At 54.5% G+C, this 15,695-nt stretch overlaps 1 protein-coding gene across 1 annotated transcript in view; it reads right to left on the reverse strand.

Annotated features, from left to right (window-relative positions):
• The window catches only part of PLXNA4 (plexin A4), a 437,585-nt gene that overhangs the window by 16,498 nt on the left and 405,392 nt on the right, over positions 1-15,695 (reverse strand). The window contains exons 26-29 of the mRNA XM_049641872.1: positions 7,026-7,129; positions 6,366-6,465; positions 5,040-5,230; positions 3,756-3,925 (exon numbers count right to left, since the gene is read on the reverse strand). Coding sequence (XP_049497829.1) covers positions 3,756-3,925; positions 5,040-5,230; positions 6,366-6,465; positions 7,026-7,129 — 565 coding nt within the window. The remainder of the gene's footprint in view (positions 1-3,755; positions 3,926-5,039; positions 5,231-6,365; positions 6,466-7,025; positions 7,130-15,695) is intronic.

Raw genomic sequence — 15,695 nt, forward strand, 5'->3', positions numbered from 1 at the left:
AAGGCTGAGAACCGATTGTTCTTAAAAGCAAAGCCTATGCCACTAACATACCTGCCAGGAAACTGAGGATCAGCAAGGCTGACTACTCCACCCACAGCTCAAATGTTGATGGGCACTGGGGAGGGCTTGATGCCCAGCCTGAAGACTGCAGGACTACAACCTTCCCTGGCAGCACAAGGCTTGGGCTCAGAGGCGGCCAGTGTGGGTGCTATAAAGTGGAGTTTCTGACTCTATTCCACTGTCCACCCCCTATGCCGGATATAATGCACATCCAATCGGCAAACCTTAAAGAATAGCCTGGAATACAGGCTTTGTATCTTATTCTCTGCCATCCATGGTATGACCCGGAAGAGAGCACATCCTTCCTCCCTGCCTGACAGTACAGTTTGACCCTACGCAGTGAAGGCACTGGGGCTGAGCAGTTGAAGTGTAGCTAACTAATTTCTCCTCCCTGAGCCGGTGTGCTTAGAAACCCACATTCACAGCCCTTCATCTGTCCCCTTGTGTTTCCCTCCCTCTTTCTTGCACTGAGTGCCTACTGCATACCAGGCAGCACGCTAACAACTGGGGATACAGTGGGAACGGGACACATCCTCTGCCCTCAAGAAGCCAGCTTTCTGGTGGGTTCGTGGGGGAGTCAGGCCTGCCACCAAGTATGTGCTCTGAGAGCTATCAGTGCTGGAACCCAAGGACAGGCAGGGTCTGATGTGGGACACAGGGAGGCGTCTCCGAGTCTATGCAGAGGGAAGTGTTCAGAAAGTCTTCACGGAGGGAAAGACACTAGATGGTCTGAGTTTTAAAGACACAGATGCATTCCTTAGCTGGAGTAACCTGGAGGAAGCAGGAGAGGAGTCACCTAAACCAAGCCAAAGAGGAGAAAAACTGCAGTGTGGTCTGATAAACACAAGTCACGCTCTCTGTTGCCAGAAAGGGAGGTTGGGAGAGACCTGTCCCCTGTCCCCTTTGGCCACACTCTGCCGGCTCTCGCATCCTGTGGCTTCCATCTGGCCTACTGAGATGCAGGTAAGGAAGCGGGATGGCACCAAGCAAGGGATCGCTTGCTTCCCTCCCTCTGCCCCCCACCTCCTCCTCACCTCCTGCCTTCTGCCCTGAAGTTTTATTGCTTTGGTAGCTGTTCTCACTGTTGGTAATAGTTACAGCATTCCTATGTGTTTGACTCGCCTCTTGAAACTTCAGCGCTTTGAATTACTTACTTCAATCTGGCGAGTACAATACATTTCTATTTGTTGCATCTCCCAGTGGCCGGTACCTCCATACAACAGATGCTGAACTACAGTAAGACCTCATATTCAAGACTGCCGATCGACCAGCAAGTATTACGTTCCTACAAAATGTGCAGCGCAGGACTGTCAGATCTCGGGCAGCACTGAGATCTGACAACGTTAAGTGGCACTTGTTTCGTCCTTTGAAATAGGGACTAGGAAATAAGGGGGTGACACAGAACGTTGCAACACACGGTGAAAGTCAGGGTCATCATAGCTGCCCAGGGGAGACCGTGACAGCTGGGGTCAGAGCCCTGCACGGACTCCAGGCTGCTCCGCCCATGGGGTCTGTCCACACCTTCCTGTTTCTGGGCGTCTCATCCAGAAGACGGTCTCGGGGAGTCTAATGTCTGCTACAGAGTCGTTTCCCTTGCTTACGCCGCTTGTGCTGACAGGCAAATCAAACGGGGGCACCGGGGCACCACACCGAGGCTCCTGCCTAATGAAATATTAGCATATTATTAACATTGGTGGTGGCACTAATCTCTGGTTGATTGCAGCCACTCAGGCTAAATGAGCAGGAGGTTTATTTCAAAGAGAAAAGGTAGGGGAACGTGGAGGAAGCGGGCGGGGAGAAGGTGAGTTACAACTCTGGCCAGGAATCGAGCAATCATCTTTTTTTTTACTCAGGGACGATGAACTCTAAGTCATGATGCAGATCTCATAATTCCCAGACGAACTGCTTCTTGCCTGGGCAGTGAGCAGGGTCAGGGGGCACATGTCCTTGGGTGAGAGAACTCGAGCCGGGTACTGCGGACGACCGCCCTGGGGTTCCTTGTGATGACACCAGAGTACTGGGAGGAGCTGGTGTGAAGGGAAGGTTGGCCCCACGCCAAGGGCATTATGGCATCCTTGGAGGGCGGCAGGGGTGGGTGCTCACCCCAGCCAAAGTATGGGCTGAAGACGAATGATTTAGATACCATTTCAGGTGGTCTGCTGGTAAGGGGCTACGAGGGCATGTAGGGGTGTTTGAGTGTTTTGGAAATACCAGCCCTCCACAGCCAGGCCCAAGAGCTGGGCTGGGCAGAGCATTCTTTGTGTTGTGGAGTCTGCTAACATTCGGATGAGGTGGGGAGTAGGAAGACTGGCAGGGAGAAGCAGACTGGGTAGGTCAGGGACATGGCCCACGGAACGGCTTTGCAGAGCCGCGCTAAGAGGATGGGCAGAACTCACAGCACTCTTACCCAGACCAGGCTGGCAGGCCTTCAGCAGGGAAGAGCCTTCACCCCGTGCCCCTGAGGAATCCGGAGTCTAACCGTCTTATTTCAGAAAGGGTGCAGGAACTCGGCAGCGCAAGATCTCTCACCCAGAATTAATGGGGGCGTAAACCCAACTCTTTAGTGCTATGGTCCAAACCTCTGTTCCTGCCCGCATTTCCAGTTTCAGCAGAGATCGCACTACTCTTCAGGCGAAAGAGAGGAGAAGCCAGAGCAGATGACGTTAAGTGAGGTTTTAGTGCCACTTCTGACTCCTGCCGTGATCCGTGTTTGGTCTGGGGCTCCAGGCTGGCTGCCGGGGTGCCTGGCCGAGCCCTAGAGCCGGGCCCGTCCTGGCTGTCGGCTGCAGGTGCTGGGCAGCAGGCTTGTGCTGCCTTGGAAGAATGTTCTGGGGAAGAACAACCTGGGACAGGGACTGTCGAAAAGCTCCGGGGAGGCAATTCTGGAACTGATGGGACCAAATACAAGCCGGCCTGGCCTGAGACAGAGCCCTCAGATAGAGACCACCTTGGTCCTACATCTTCATCAATATTTATCGAGCCACGGCTTTGTGCGAGGTTCCACACCAAGTGCTGAATACTGATGTCTGACCTTGCAGCCGCAAATGGAAACACAGAGTATACACCCACGAAGGGAAAGGAGGGCCTATGTTCAAGGACACAGGAACCACAGTGGAGACATCTAGGGTGTCGGGGCTCAGAGAGTCCTGCTTCCTCAAAGCAGGACAAAGCAGGTATGGGAAGGTCTCTTCCCCAAGGGGAGTTGGGAAGACGAGTCTGGCAGAAGGGAAGACCCTTGCTTCTCGAATAGAACGGAAACACACCTTTTGTTCGCCTAGACGACTCTCAGGTCACAACCGTGCTTGAGGTGCTGCCTCTAGAATTGGTTGCATGCGTGCATCTTCGGCCTCCCTGTCCCAACAGCCACCTGCCTGTCTCTTACCCACGCCTGTCAGCCCACCGAGGGCGGTGGCCGTGCCTGACTGTGTGTGCACACACCAGGCACAGTGTCGGGCATACTCTGGGTGTGACAGGGGTCTGGTGGCAACATTTGGCGTGTTAAGTTTTCACTCACTTACTTGGTTCAATAAGTGTCTGCAACCTGCCCGACTGATGGATAGGAAACAAGGATGCTTTGGGTGGAGGGAAGTGAGAGAGGAAGCCAGCGCGGACGCAGTAGGAGAGGGCAGGGAGGCCCAGACGCAGGGCCTGCTCCGGGTCCCTGCGGAGGAAGCGGGGGCGGCGGCCTCCCTCACCAGTTGCTCTTCCAGGTGTGGCGGACGTGCGGGTCGTGGATGCCGTGTTTGTCGGCCTGTTCGTCCAGGAAGTCGAACATGTACTTGATGGCCAGGGGCAGGGCCGAGCCCCGGTGCGCCGTGCTGAAGATGGTCTCGAACAGGTCGTCCACAAACTTCTGCAGCGTGCCCTGCGGAGGGGGACTGGTTCAGAACACAGCTCCACCCAGGGAGCTCTCAGGACAGGGTCTCGGATCTGCCCGGCAGACCAGGAGAGGGGCAGGGAGGGCAGGGTGCGTGGCCTGCTGGGGAGGGGGAGAGCGGGGAGGCCGGGCAAGTGCCTGCATCAAGTCTCCCACCGTCTTCACCTTCCTCCAACAGCTTTAAATTTCCCGTGCACGTGGAAAATAGACATAATGCTGATGACTGGACCTAAGCGAGCCTTCCTCTGCCAACAGCATGGGTTGGTTTAACACCCTTTGGTGGTGTTATTTTAGCACTTTTCACAAATGCTAAGGAACAACTCACTCGGTCGGAGCAGACAAACACAATCTGCTGGTTTTGTTTGGGCATCATTCACGCTGGCTGATGAGCAGTTACACAGTCAGCTCTGCAGAGCTCAGAGCGGAGGCCAGCCTCACAAGCGAAGGGCTCAGCGCAGGCACACAATGTTCCCAGAACCGGGATCAGAAATGGTGCCTGGAAGGGCGCCTGGGTGGCTCGGTCGGTTGAGGGTCCGACTTCGGCTCAGGTCACGATCTCACGGTCCGTGAGTTCGAGCCCCGCGTCGGGCTCTGGGCTGACCGCTCGGAGCCTGGAGCCTGCTTCGGATTCTGTGTCTCCCTCTCTCTCTGCCCTTCCCCCGCTCATGCTCTGTCTCTCTCTGTCTCAAAAATAAATAAAAACATTAAAAAAAAGAAGAAATGGTGCCTGGAAAGTCACTGATGGAGCCCCACTTTGCCTCACTAGGGGTTGTATGTGACACCCTTGAGAAGGAGGCATTCTCTCACAGGCATGACAGAAGAACACGAACAGATGTGGCTAGTGTCTCCATATTTGGGAACGGGGCACAGAGCAGGATGGAAGCAGTGCTTTGGGCTGCACACCGATGCACGCGTGGGGCTTGCCTGAAGCGCGAGGTTGAGGATTCTGAGTTTCGGTGCTGGGAAAGAGCACTGGGGCTGAGTGGATAACGGGTGGGGCGAGCACAGATGCTAGGCATCCGCCAGCTTGGCATTTCTGTGGGCTGACGACGTTCCTTCCCACACCCCACACGTGCCCCGAAGCCCGTCTGAAGCCCCATACCTTCGTGGCCAGCAGACGCGTCAGATAGATTTCAGACACCATCTTGCTCCCCCGGTCGCCCTCCTTCTGGTCCCCGTGCTCGTGGTTCTTCACCAGATGCCACATCTTGACTCCGCTCTCCAGGTCGGGGGTGATCATGGGTGTGCGCGAGCGGAGGCTGTCAGGACTGCCGGTGTATCGGATCATGTTTTCTGCCAAGGCAATGACCCCGCGTGTGTGAGGCCCTTCCGTGACCCATCACACGCCCCCCCATTCCGGCCGTGGCCAATACCGCCTGATCCTGCCTGCAATCTGCGGGTGCTGCTGGCTGCCTGCCTTGCGTCGGTCCATTCCCTGCGAGTGGGATGCTTTTCCCGCCACGTCCGGGAAGCCCTCCGCGGCTACTTGGCCCGCTGAGATTCCTCCCCCTCCTGTACCTGCATCTCTCCAGCCCTTAATTCTTCAATTTGTAAGACTATCAGCCTGTCCGTCGTTACACTTTTCCTGGTAAGGGTTCTGAGGTGATGTCTCAGGACGTGTGCCGTGTTTCCCTTAATGCCGTGGAGCAGCCGAGTGATCACCTTGTCACCTGCTTACCTGCATCCTCCCGTCTGGCCTGGGCCAGATCTTCCCACTGGCTTGCTGTGGGCTGTGGCGAAACGGGTGTGGAGCAGAAAAGGTCCTACTGTGTGCGGGCACCACTGTATGTTTACTACTGACTTTTCACAGTGATCCTGGGGAATTGGTCATTTTTTTCCTCTCCAGTTTTGCTGGTAAGAGAACCAGGTCTTACGGCGGTCAGGCAGCTGGCCCCAAAGCACACAGGTGGAGGCAGAACAGGGCTGCACCGGGGGACCCCGGCCCGGACCCAGCATCCTCTCCCCACCCCACACCCCGGAGCTGGAGCCCTGGGTCTGCACCTTCCCTCAGCCGCTTCATAACCGTGTGACCTTTACGTGTTGTGTAGCTTCTGAGCATCTGAGTTATAATTTGCTAATCTGCATAATAGGGGGAAATAATAATTATTTAATTCGCTGATTGTCACGAACATGACGTGCGATAATGAAGACCACAAAAATGAAAGCACCGCGTCGTAGACTGTGAGGTGCTCGTGAAGGTTAGATTTTCTTCTTGTTTTCAAGGCTGAAGGTCCTGTTCCTGCACCAGAGTTCCAGAACGAGGAGACTCCTCCCCATTCGGGCTCTCCCCAGCCGTGGTCAGCCTGCCCGCCTCCCTCTCCCCCTCCCTGTCCGGGGGTCCAGTGCTGTTCAGCGGTGCTGTTAATGTGACGATCCTCACAACAAGCTCGGGCATCTTCTCCTCCCCAGGACGATTGGCAGAACTCACCATATTTACTTGCCGAGGTCCTGGAGACTGTGGAGTTGTTCACGGCATTGTAGGCTGTCACCTGCTTGGACACTAAAGCCACCACAGAACCATCTGGCACCTACAAGGAAAAGGCTTACAAGAGACTGGGCACAGAAACTCTGCCCCCTGAGGAAATAAGGACAACAGGAATTTACTTGGATCTCAGGAGCAATCAGTGCCTCACCAAGAACAGGGGGGCTTTGGAGGCGGTCAGCTTTCTTCGAGGAAACAAGACAGACCTGAACGCCGAATAGCATCCTACGCCGTGGCTAACTCTTAGAGCAACTCTGGCAAGAGCGTCTCACCAGCACCCTCCATCCCGATGCTTCCCTGGGAGAGCACCCGGCCTTACGCCCCAGGGATCATCCAAGAAAGGCCTTTTCTTGCAGACTTGCCCATACCCCGCCGGAAGCACGCCCTGCCAGAAGCGCGCATGTTGGCATCCCATTTCCAAAGAGGTCAAGGTTTCCTGGCTGACGGACACCAAGTTTCCCTGGGTCGCTAAGGGATCAGAAGTGCCGGTGGAGAGGTGGCTGCAGGGCTTGGTGTCCGGCCTCAGGGTGACCCTCTCCTTCAAGGACTGAGACTCTGAGGGAACGGCAGGTTACCAGCCCCATCCCTCCTGTGCAGTCACCCCACCTGGTAATGGGCCAGCGTGTTCAGTCTCTTCCAGTCATTCTCAATCTTGGTGGTGATGTCTTCATCCTGTAGGATCATCCTCGCCCCGCTTCCTTGTCGCCACTCTGTAGGGAGAGCAGATGCATCTCAGAGAGGCCCTCGGGCCCCTGTGCTCCCAAGGACAGCTCCTTGCGGTGCTCCCAAGGACCCCTGTGCGGGCAGCTACAATGCATGATCTCCAGGGTGCATCCGTGGACCAACAGGTGTTACGAGACACTCCCTGAGGAGGGGTGCAGAAGCTCTCAGTGCAGAGGCGCCCTGGGTTCCAGCCCCGGTTCTCATCCCGACGCACTGTGTGCCACAAGTGGGATAACATCCCCTGTCCTCCCCTGCTCACCTGTCCGCTGCGAGCGGCCACATCCGTGAGCAGTGCTTATAAAAACTGGCTGAGTGAATGAGGCAGGTCAAAGCATTTAAGAACGCTAAGTAAATGCCAGGCGGCATCATCACCGCCACAGGCTCATTTGCTCGATTGCAAGGTCTCAGAGCTAAGGAGAGGCTGCAGGTTCAGTCTCTGTGCACCCTGGTCCTGTTGCAGGGCTGTGTCCTGCACCTGAAAGCTGGGAGGTAGGTCTCACCCTTGGCAGGGAGTCCGGGTAAATGCACGTGGAGGGATCAGCAAAACCCATTCTCGTGCCCGGGACCAGCCCCATCCCCACGGACTTAATGTGAATAGCTGTGTCTTGGTGATCTATCCAACACCTCATTATTTGATGCTTTAGGTATATACTTCTATCCATACGTTCTCCTCGGGGGCCCAGACACCACCGACACACAGGCTCTCTGATGGCTCCCGCACGGGGAAGCAGGGGACTGTTTCCCATCAACCAAACTGCCATCACTACCCATGGTACAAATCACATGCAGACGAAGAAGTGCGCATTCCAGTCTTGAGATGTGTGCGCACGGAGACCCAGGTGCACGCCAGCTCTCGAGTGCAGGGGCACGTGCACACCCACACACGCACGTATGTTCACATACACACACCAGAGAGGAAAAAACGGCCTTTTAAATTCAAATGCAACATGTGTTCCAGCCAGGAAGCCACGAATCTGGCTTCCAGGCAATCACGACCCCGCTCAACGCCGCACAGACGCCAGTACTTCTGAAACGTGCAAGAGCCCTGGGATTCACGGAGCACAGTCGGGGGCTGGAGTCACCTGACATCTCTGCCTGACCCCGCTGTGGATTCTCCTATGGCTTACAGAGACCCGATTCAGACCCCACCCCCAGCCCCGCTGTCCCCTCCGGTCAAGGCTGAGCTGTGGGCCCATGACTGGCCACATCTGCGGTGCAGAGGGCACCGATTCCTCCCTGCCTTGTGCACTTGGCATGACCAGTGCTGTGGATGAAAGACAGGCCCAGAAAGAGAGCTGCCTGCCCTGAGGGGCAGCAGAGATGCTCATCATACCCCAGTCCCTGCTCGAGGTCGTGCGCTTGTCTGCTGCCTGGTTTAAAGCTTCATGTAGCATCAGGCCGCCCGAGGAATAAGAGCATGAGGCTAATGGTGCCTGTTCACTGGAGTGAAGGTCCCTGGGCACTGCCTATCACTTAGTGCCGTTGAAGGCATGGCTGGAGTTGAGCGCAAGGATTAGAGCCTCGGGGCAGGTAGGGTAATAGACTAAAGGGAAATGCCCACTGAGGCACCTCGAGGGCAGTGTGTTGTTGGTTGTGTTTTTTTTTTTTTGTTTTTGTTTTTCATTTTATGTGGGTATGTGCGGATGCACGCATTTTTGAGTGGTGGGGAACACGAAGTAGGATATCTGGCAGCTGGTCAGCCAGTTGATACAGCCTGGGGCTAAGAAATATGGCAGTTGGCATGCTCTACCCCAGTCCCAAAAGACAAAGCCTCCTGGGTCTCTCCTGCTTGCCTGGTGAATAGCACCAGGGCTATTAAGTCAGAGGCTGCATGGCGGGAACAGTACAGAGACAGCTTGGGGGCACGGAAGACAGTGTTCTACATTCTCCCACACAGGGATTGGGGGAGAAGGAGGGGAGGACTCTGGATATTAGGCCCACTGGCTGGGATATTAGGTCCACTGGCTTCTCCTAAGGGAGAAGAAGGTCTCCTCCACTGAAGTGGCTGTGGGCTTGCCAGGACTAGATGGGGACCAGCTTTCCGGTTTAGCAGCTACACTGGCATTGTTTGCTGATGGAGCTGTAGCACATCTCAGTAGGATCTGAACAAGCCACACAGCCTGATGGACTAAGCCATGAGAGCTGGTGACTGATTCTGGAGCCCGATGGAACGCTTCCCGGTTGCACAACTCCCCTTGAAATTGTGCAGTGCGCAGCCTGTGCAGCTGTACTCAGCAGCCTTGTTTCTGAGTCATGTCCAATAATTATGTAAGCAAATGAAAATCAGTCTGTATCTGTGTCCCCACCTGAAAAAAAAGTAGGGCAGAGTATGGCTATGCTTCCCCCAGGGCAGTCAAGGAATGATGGCTTGTCCTTGGGAGTACAAAAATTTGATGTTGCTAAATGTCTACCAGCAGCGCTGGCCCAGCACCAGGGACACAGTACGTACTTGATGAGTATTTATTAAAAGAGTAATGAATAAGTGAATGAATGAAGGAAGGAAGGAGAAGAATGAGCGAGTGAGTGATGATGGCCTATTTTCTAGGCAGTACAAAAGAATTTTCTGCCTCTGTGTTGGTGCTCACAGTGGACAGTGAGTTGCAGTTAAAGGGGAACTGTGAACTACTCTCTTAGCAACCTGGGTCAAAGGTTGATCTGAACTCTTCAGAAACACAGCCAGGCATAGCCAGTGCCAGAAGGAAAGTTGTCTCAAATTATTGTCACTCATTCTTCCAGTGTTATGACCAGGAAATTAGAGAAACAGGTTGGGAAGACAGATGCAGAAGTCCTTATCCGCAGGCCACTGCTCCTTCTGATAACCAGCGGAGTTCTCTTCCACGGGCACTAACTGGGCTCCTTCTCTGGGCAGGACGCTGGACTAGGTCATCTGGATACAGTGACATGAGAGGAGCCCTCGTGCGTGCCCTGTGTGTTCTCTAGACGTGGGAGCTCTACGAACCCGAGAAGGCAGTGGCCCTCAGGCCCCAGCAGCTTCCTTTCCACAAAGCCACGTCTTTTCGCAGTTATCTCAAAAAGTTATGAATATTCCCCCAGGTGCCAACATGAGGTTGGTGAGCTGGAATCAAGGGGAGCACTTCGCCCTGCTTTTTAGATCTCTTGAACCTGTTTCTTCTCGTTACCTCTTACACCGAAAAACCGGGGGAGGTGGGCCACCTGAGTGGCTCAATCGGTTAAGCGTCCAACTCAGGTTGTGATCTCACGGTTTGTGAGTTCGAACCCCGCATCGGGCTCTGGGCTGTCAGAGCTTGGGATTCTGTCTCCTCGCTCTCTGCCCCTCCCCCACTCACTCTCTGTTTCTCTCTCAAAGATAAATAAAAATAAACTTAAAAAAAAAAAAAAAAAGAAAACTTGGATTTGCTTTCCATCCCGCTGAAATAGAAGGAAGATAAAACAGTGAACTTCTCTGTCCCGCCCCCAAATCAGTCCTAATGGATGGAAACCCAGGGAGGAGGGAGCCTGGTTTTGGCAACGCCAGCCCTGGGCTACAAGAAAGAACCAGGCCATGGGGAGCCGGCCAAGCTGACCCCCAGCGGAGGCGGGGGCTCGGAGTGCAGCAGGAAGGCAGGGGATTGCCCGGTGCCGAGTAATTTAACCTGGGCTAACCTGGGAACTCATTCCTGAAACTCACTCTTCTTGGCCAGAGTCCTTAGTTTTACCTGCTGGCCTGAACACATTTCTGCTTCTGTGTTACACTTTCCTTCCTTTCCTGAAATCCCTCATCCACATCAGCCATGGTCTCTCTTTTCTTCCCAGACTCATCACGGAAAGTCTCCAGGAAATCAGGAGAGCAGACATGGGCTCGGCTTTCTGGAGTCCTCTTGCATAGCTTCGTGACCTTGTCTCAACAGAGGCAGGAGCTGGAGCTCTCCGGAGTCATGCCAGAACCAGGAAGGGACAAGGTCAAAGGCCAAAGCAGCTGGCTTCTCCCCATCTCAGAGTGTCCACCCTTCGCAGGCCATAGCTGGCTTCCGGAAATACCCTCCTTGCCCAGCAGTGAGGAACCCAAGGGCCGGATGCACTGGTTAAGGGTAAGGCAGGCCTGCCACCTTCAGATCTGAAGGACAGCGGCCTCGTGCCCTTGGCAGCGTGTGGCTGGCTAGGTCATCCTCAGGAAGGCCCTGAGCGAGGACGTATCTCATTTTGCGCCCTGTGTATTGTTGTATATTCGACACACGCTCAGTGTTAATGACAGTAATGCAAATCAATAGAACCAGGCCTCTCAATCCCAAGTCCAGCACTCTCTTCACCAGATAGGCTCCTTCTGTCTTGCCTATAAAAACGGTGCTAAAAATATCTCTCTTTTGTGTCCACACCTTGCTATGTATGTACGAGGTGGCCCTGTTAGAATAGCTGAGGGGTGATGGGACAGCTGGGCCGATGGCCAGCATCCTCCGGGTGAGGGTGTAGCCTCCACACAGCTTTGCCTGCCCTTGGGGCACAGGGAGGGACCAGAAAACACCTCCAGACACCAAATGATAGGAGACACTGAGCTCAGGGATGGCCCCAGAGAATCTTGAGACCGGGCACGCTCTGGACCAGCACATCTGGGAAGACGCATCTCCTGCGGCCCCCGTGCTGAAAATCCAGATCCAGGAAACCTCAGAGCCCCATTCACACTCACCCACTCCAGCACCGTCTGCTCAGTGCCCACAGCGTGCCAGGCCCTGTGCTAGCACAACATGACGCTTCATCAGACTGAAGCCCTGGCTCCTGAAGGGCTCTCTAGGGGAAGGCCGTGGGGAAGCAGGATGAATCGGGGGCCCTGGGATCGGCGGGGGGGTAGGGGGGAGAATGAGCAGCGTCTGGGGGGGGGGGGGGGTCCAGGGATGGCTGTTGGGCTGAGGGCTGGGCGGCCAGGAGGACGGGTGCTCTGGTCCGAAGATGCCACTTATGTGATGCTTCTGGGGACCCGTAGATGTGTGTCAGTGTGGGAGGCAGTGGAAAGGAGGGGCTGGGAGGCTGGAGAGCCATGTGCAAGGCAGAAGTGGGGTAAGAAAGATCTGGCAAGCCAGGCTAAGGCATCTGGGGGTGAGCTCCAGGGCAGGGAGACGGGGTGGATGAGAAGGGGGGAGCTCTTGAAGGACACGGAGGTAGGAAGCCCCACCAAGAATGGCTGCCCTTGGCCAAGGCGGATGGTGAGGGCCCGAGCTAAGCAGTAGGGACTGGGGTACAGACGTAGGGGGTGTTCAGGAGATAGACCACACAGTGCTTGGAAATTCTCAGGGAAGAGGAGATGGGAGCACCACGGCATGTCCCCCAAGTTTTGAGAAGGTGGCTGAGGGAATAGCTGGAAGCTGGGGCATAGACGAGGGAGGGATTCGGGTGCAGGAAATCCCTGGAAGGAGGCAGTGGCCCCAAGCACATCACTGGCCTGGCTCCTGGAGGTTCCCCTGCCTCCCAGCAGGTGCTATGTTGAGGGACACACCCTACGTAGAGCACAAACCTGCACAAGCTCTTTCCCTTGTGTGTGTGTGTGCACGTGTGTGCACGGGCACACATACACATGCGTGCACACACTCATAGATGTATGCACACACACATTCATGCATGCACTTCATTTTACCTTAGGGTGGGGCCTCAAGGCTTGCAACCCCCCCCCCCTTTCCATTCTTCCTATCAGCACCTCTCCTCAGATCTATCAGAGAAGCTTTGAGAAAGGCTGACCCAGATGGGCAGGGGAAGAGGCAGACTCATCAGAACTGGCTGAGCCAGCCCTCCTGATCCACAGGGGACCTTCCCGGTGGATGCCTGAGCTGCCACCCCAGGCCACCTTGTCTCACCTTGGGGGCACGGGGAGCAGGCTCTCACCAGGAGCACAGCCAACCTGCACAGTGCCTGCTCTGCCCCCAAAGACAGGACCCTGAGCAGAGGGCTGGAGGAGACATGGGTTCTGCTGCACACCTGTTGACCGGTGAACCCCAAGGAGACACCTGGCAGGGGACCCTGGGACCCTCAACTCCCAGCAACTCAGCAGGGTAGGGAACGTGAGTCAAAGCAGAACGGGGAGGGGCCATGACAGGATCAGAGTGTCACTGCAAACAAGGTTGGGAAATTGACCCAGGAACGGGAGGGGGTACTGTCTAACTATGTTTTGTTTAAAAAAAGAAAAAAAGGAAGTATTTTATTTATTGTGAGAGCAAGTTCTAAATATAAAATAACCGAACTACAACAAGAGGTGCTTAAAAGAAGAAATTCCCAGGGCGCCTGGGTGGCTCAGTCGGTTGAGCACCCCACTCTTGATTTCAACTCAGATCCTGATCTCACGGTTCGTGAGATCGGGTCTCGTTTTGGGCTCTGCGCTGATAGCATGGAGGCTGCTTGGGATTCTCTCTCTCCCTTTCTCTCTGCCCCTACCCTGCTTGCATGCGCGTGCTCTCTCTCTGTCTCAAAATAAATAAACAAACATTAAAAAAAAAAAAAAAAGAAGTAGACGAAATTCTCAGGTAGAACTTGCCGTCTGCATTTAAGGTACTAGGTCTCTGTAAACTGTTAAGTGCCCTGCACTGGCGAGTTGTTGCTATCTGGGAGAAGTCTGGAGAGCTGAAGGCAGAAGGAGGCTGTGCTCTGCTACTCAGTTTAGGATACAGGAGCTAGGGCTTAATGGACATTCTTGAGTATGGGACACAGAGGCTCCGGTGGCCGTCCAGCGGGGCTGTGGTGTGCAAGGTCAGAGAAGAGTGGAGAAGGCAGGTGGTGGGCACTGGGGAGGAGAAGAAGGGGCCCGGGGTTCATATGCACGGCGCACGGCACCAAGACAGAGCTGGTGGCTCTGACCTCTCCCTCGCAGCTCCTGCCTGGCAGCCCGGTGCCCTGGTCCCGGCTCCAAGCACAAAGGACAGACACACTCACAATCCAATTTGTTACACTTCCACCTTCCAGGGAGAGAGGGAGGTGAAAGAAGAAAGGGAAAAAAAAATCCCATTATCTTTATCTGTCCTTCCTATCAGCTGCAGCGGAAAATGCAAACTGGGGAGACAGCTGCTGTGAACTCTTTATATTTCACTCAGAAGATAGTGTATCTTTTTATTGCATGCAGGAATTACTCGTTTGAAAAAATATATATATCCTTACAGCATGACTTGAACCTTGAACGGCAAGACAGAGCGGGGGGGGGGGGGGGGGGGGCAGAGCATTCCAGAGTTCCGGGGGCTATGAGAGAGTATTTGCATGAAACCAGAGGAATCTCTGGAGGTCAAGGTCCACGGGGCGAGTGTACAGGGAGGAAATGGGTGGTCTCTCCACCTTCCTGCTGTGTGACCAGGGCCCAGGCATTGTGCCTCTGAGTGGCGGACTGTCCCGTGCCGTGGAACAGAACGGCACCAACGATTTCCATTTTACTGAGACAAAGTCCCACGGCTCAGAGGGAGGGGTGTCCTGTGTGAAGAAATGAGGAAATCATCCTGCTCACACTGGTACATCCCATGCCTGGCACAGAGCTTGCCCCAAGTTAGGCTCTTCTGATACATTTGTGGAAGAGTTTAGTGCCCCAGGGGTGGAAAGGGACATAAACGTGGTGAGGACAGCCTCGTGTGTAACACAGTGGGGTACCGTTGCCACTGTGCTTTGAGAGCTCCGGAAGTTGTAGCTGCCCAGCACAGCCCCAGACCCCTGCCCTGTGGTATCTTTCCTTCCTTCCTTCCCTAGATTCCAACAGACGGAAATGAAAGCAGGCCTTCCTGTCCTTCATTTTGGCTCCTGTGATGGTTAATTTTATGTGTCAAGCTGGCTGGGCCTAGGCATCCAGTTATGTGGTCAGACGTTACTCTGGAAGTTTCTGTGAATTGTTTTAGATGAGATTAACAGTTGAATCGGTGGGCTTTGAGTAAAATGAATTGCCCTCCATAAGGTAGGTGGGCCTCATCCACTGGGCTGAAGACCTGAAGACAAGAAAGGACTGACCTCCTGTGAGCAAAAAGGAATGCTGCCAGCAGAAGGCCTTTGGACTTGAACTGCAGGGTGGGTTCTTCGCCGCGTCTCCAGCCTGCCAGCCGGCCTTGCAGACATTGGACTTGCCGGCCCCCTTGCTACAGACTGAATGGTTGAGTCCCACCAAAATTACCATGTTGAAATCCTAACCCCCAATGCGATGGGATTTGGAGGTGGGTTCTATGTCAAATAAAAGGCCATGAAGGTGGAGACCCATGAATGGAATCAGTGCCCTTGTCAGAGGGACCCCAGAGAGCTCTCTTGTTCCTTCTGCCATGTGACGACACACTAAGAAGGCATCACCGATGAACCGGGAAGTGATCTTCACCAGACACCAAACCTGTCAGCACTTTGATCTTGGACTTCCCAGACTCCAGGACTGTGAGAAAGAAATCTCTGCTCTTCATAAGCCATGCAGTCTATGGTATCACGTGATAGCAGGCCAAACGGACTAAGACTCCATAATCACACGAGCCATTCCCTAAAACAAACCTCTCTCTCTGTGCACATTCTATTGGTTCTCTTTCTCTGGAGAACCCTGACTAATACATTCCCCATCTTGGTTGCTTAACACCTGGAAAGGTCTAGGGAAAGGGTGGATGGGGG

The sequence above is a fragment of the Panthera uncia genome, chromosome A2 (assembly GCF_023721935.1).
Source record: "Panthera uncia isolate 11264 chromosome A2, Puncia_PCG_1.0, whole genome shotgun sequence".
Lineage (NCBI taxonomy): Eukaryota > Metazoa > Chordata > Mammalia > Carnivora > Felidae > Panthera > Panthera uncia.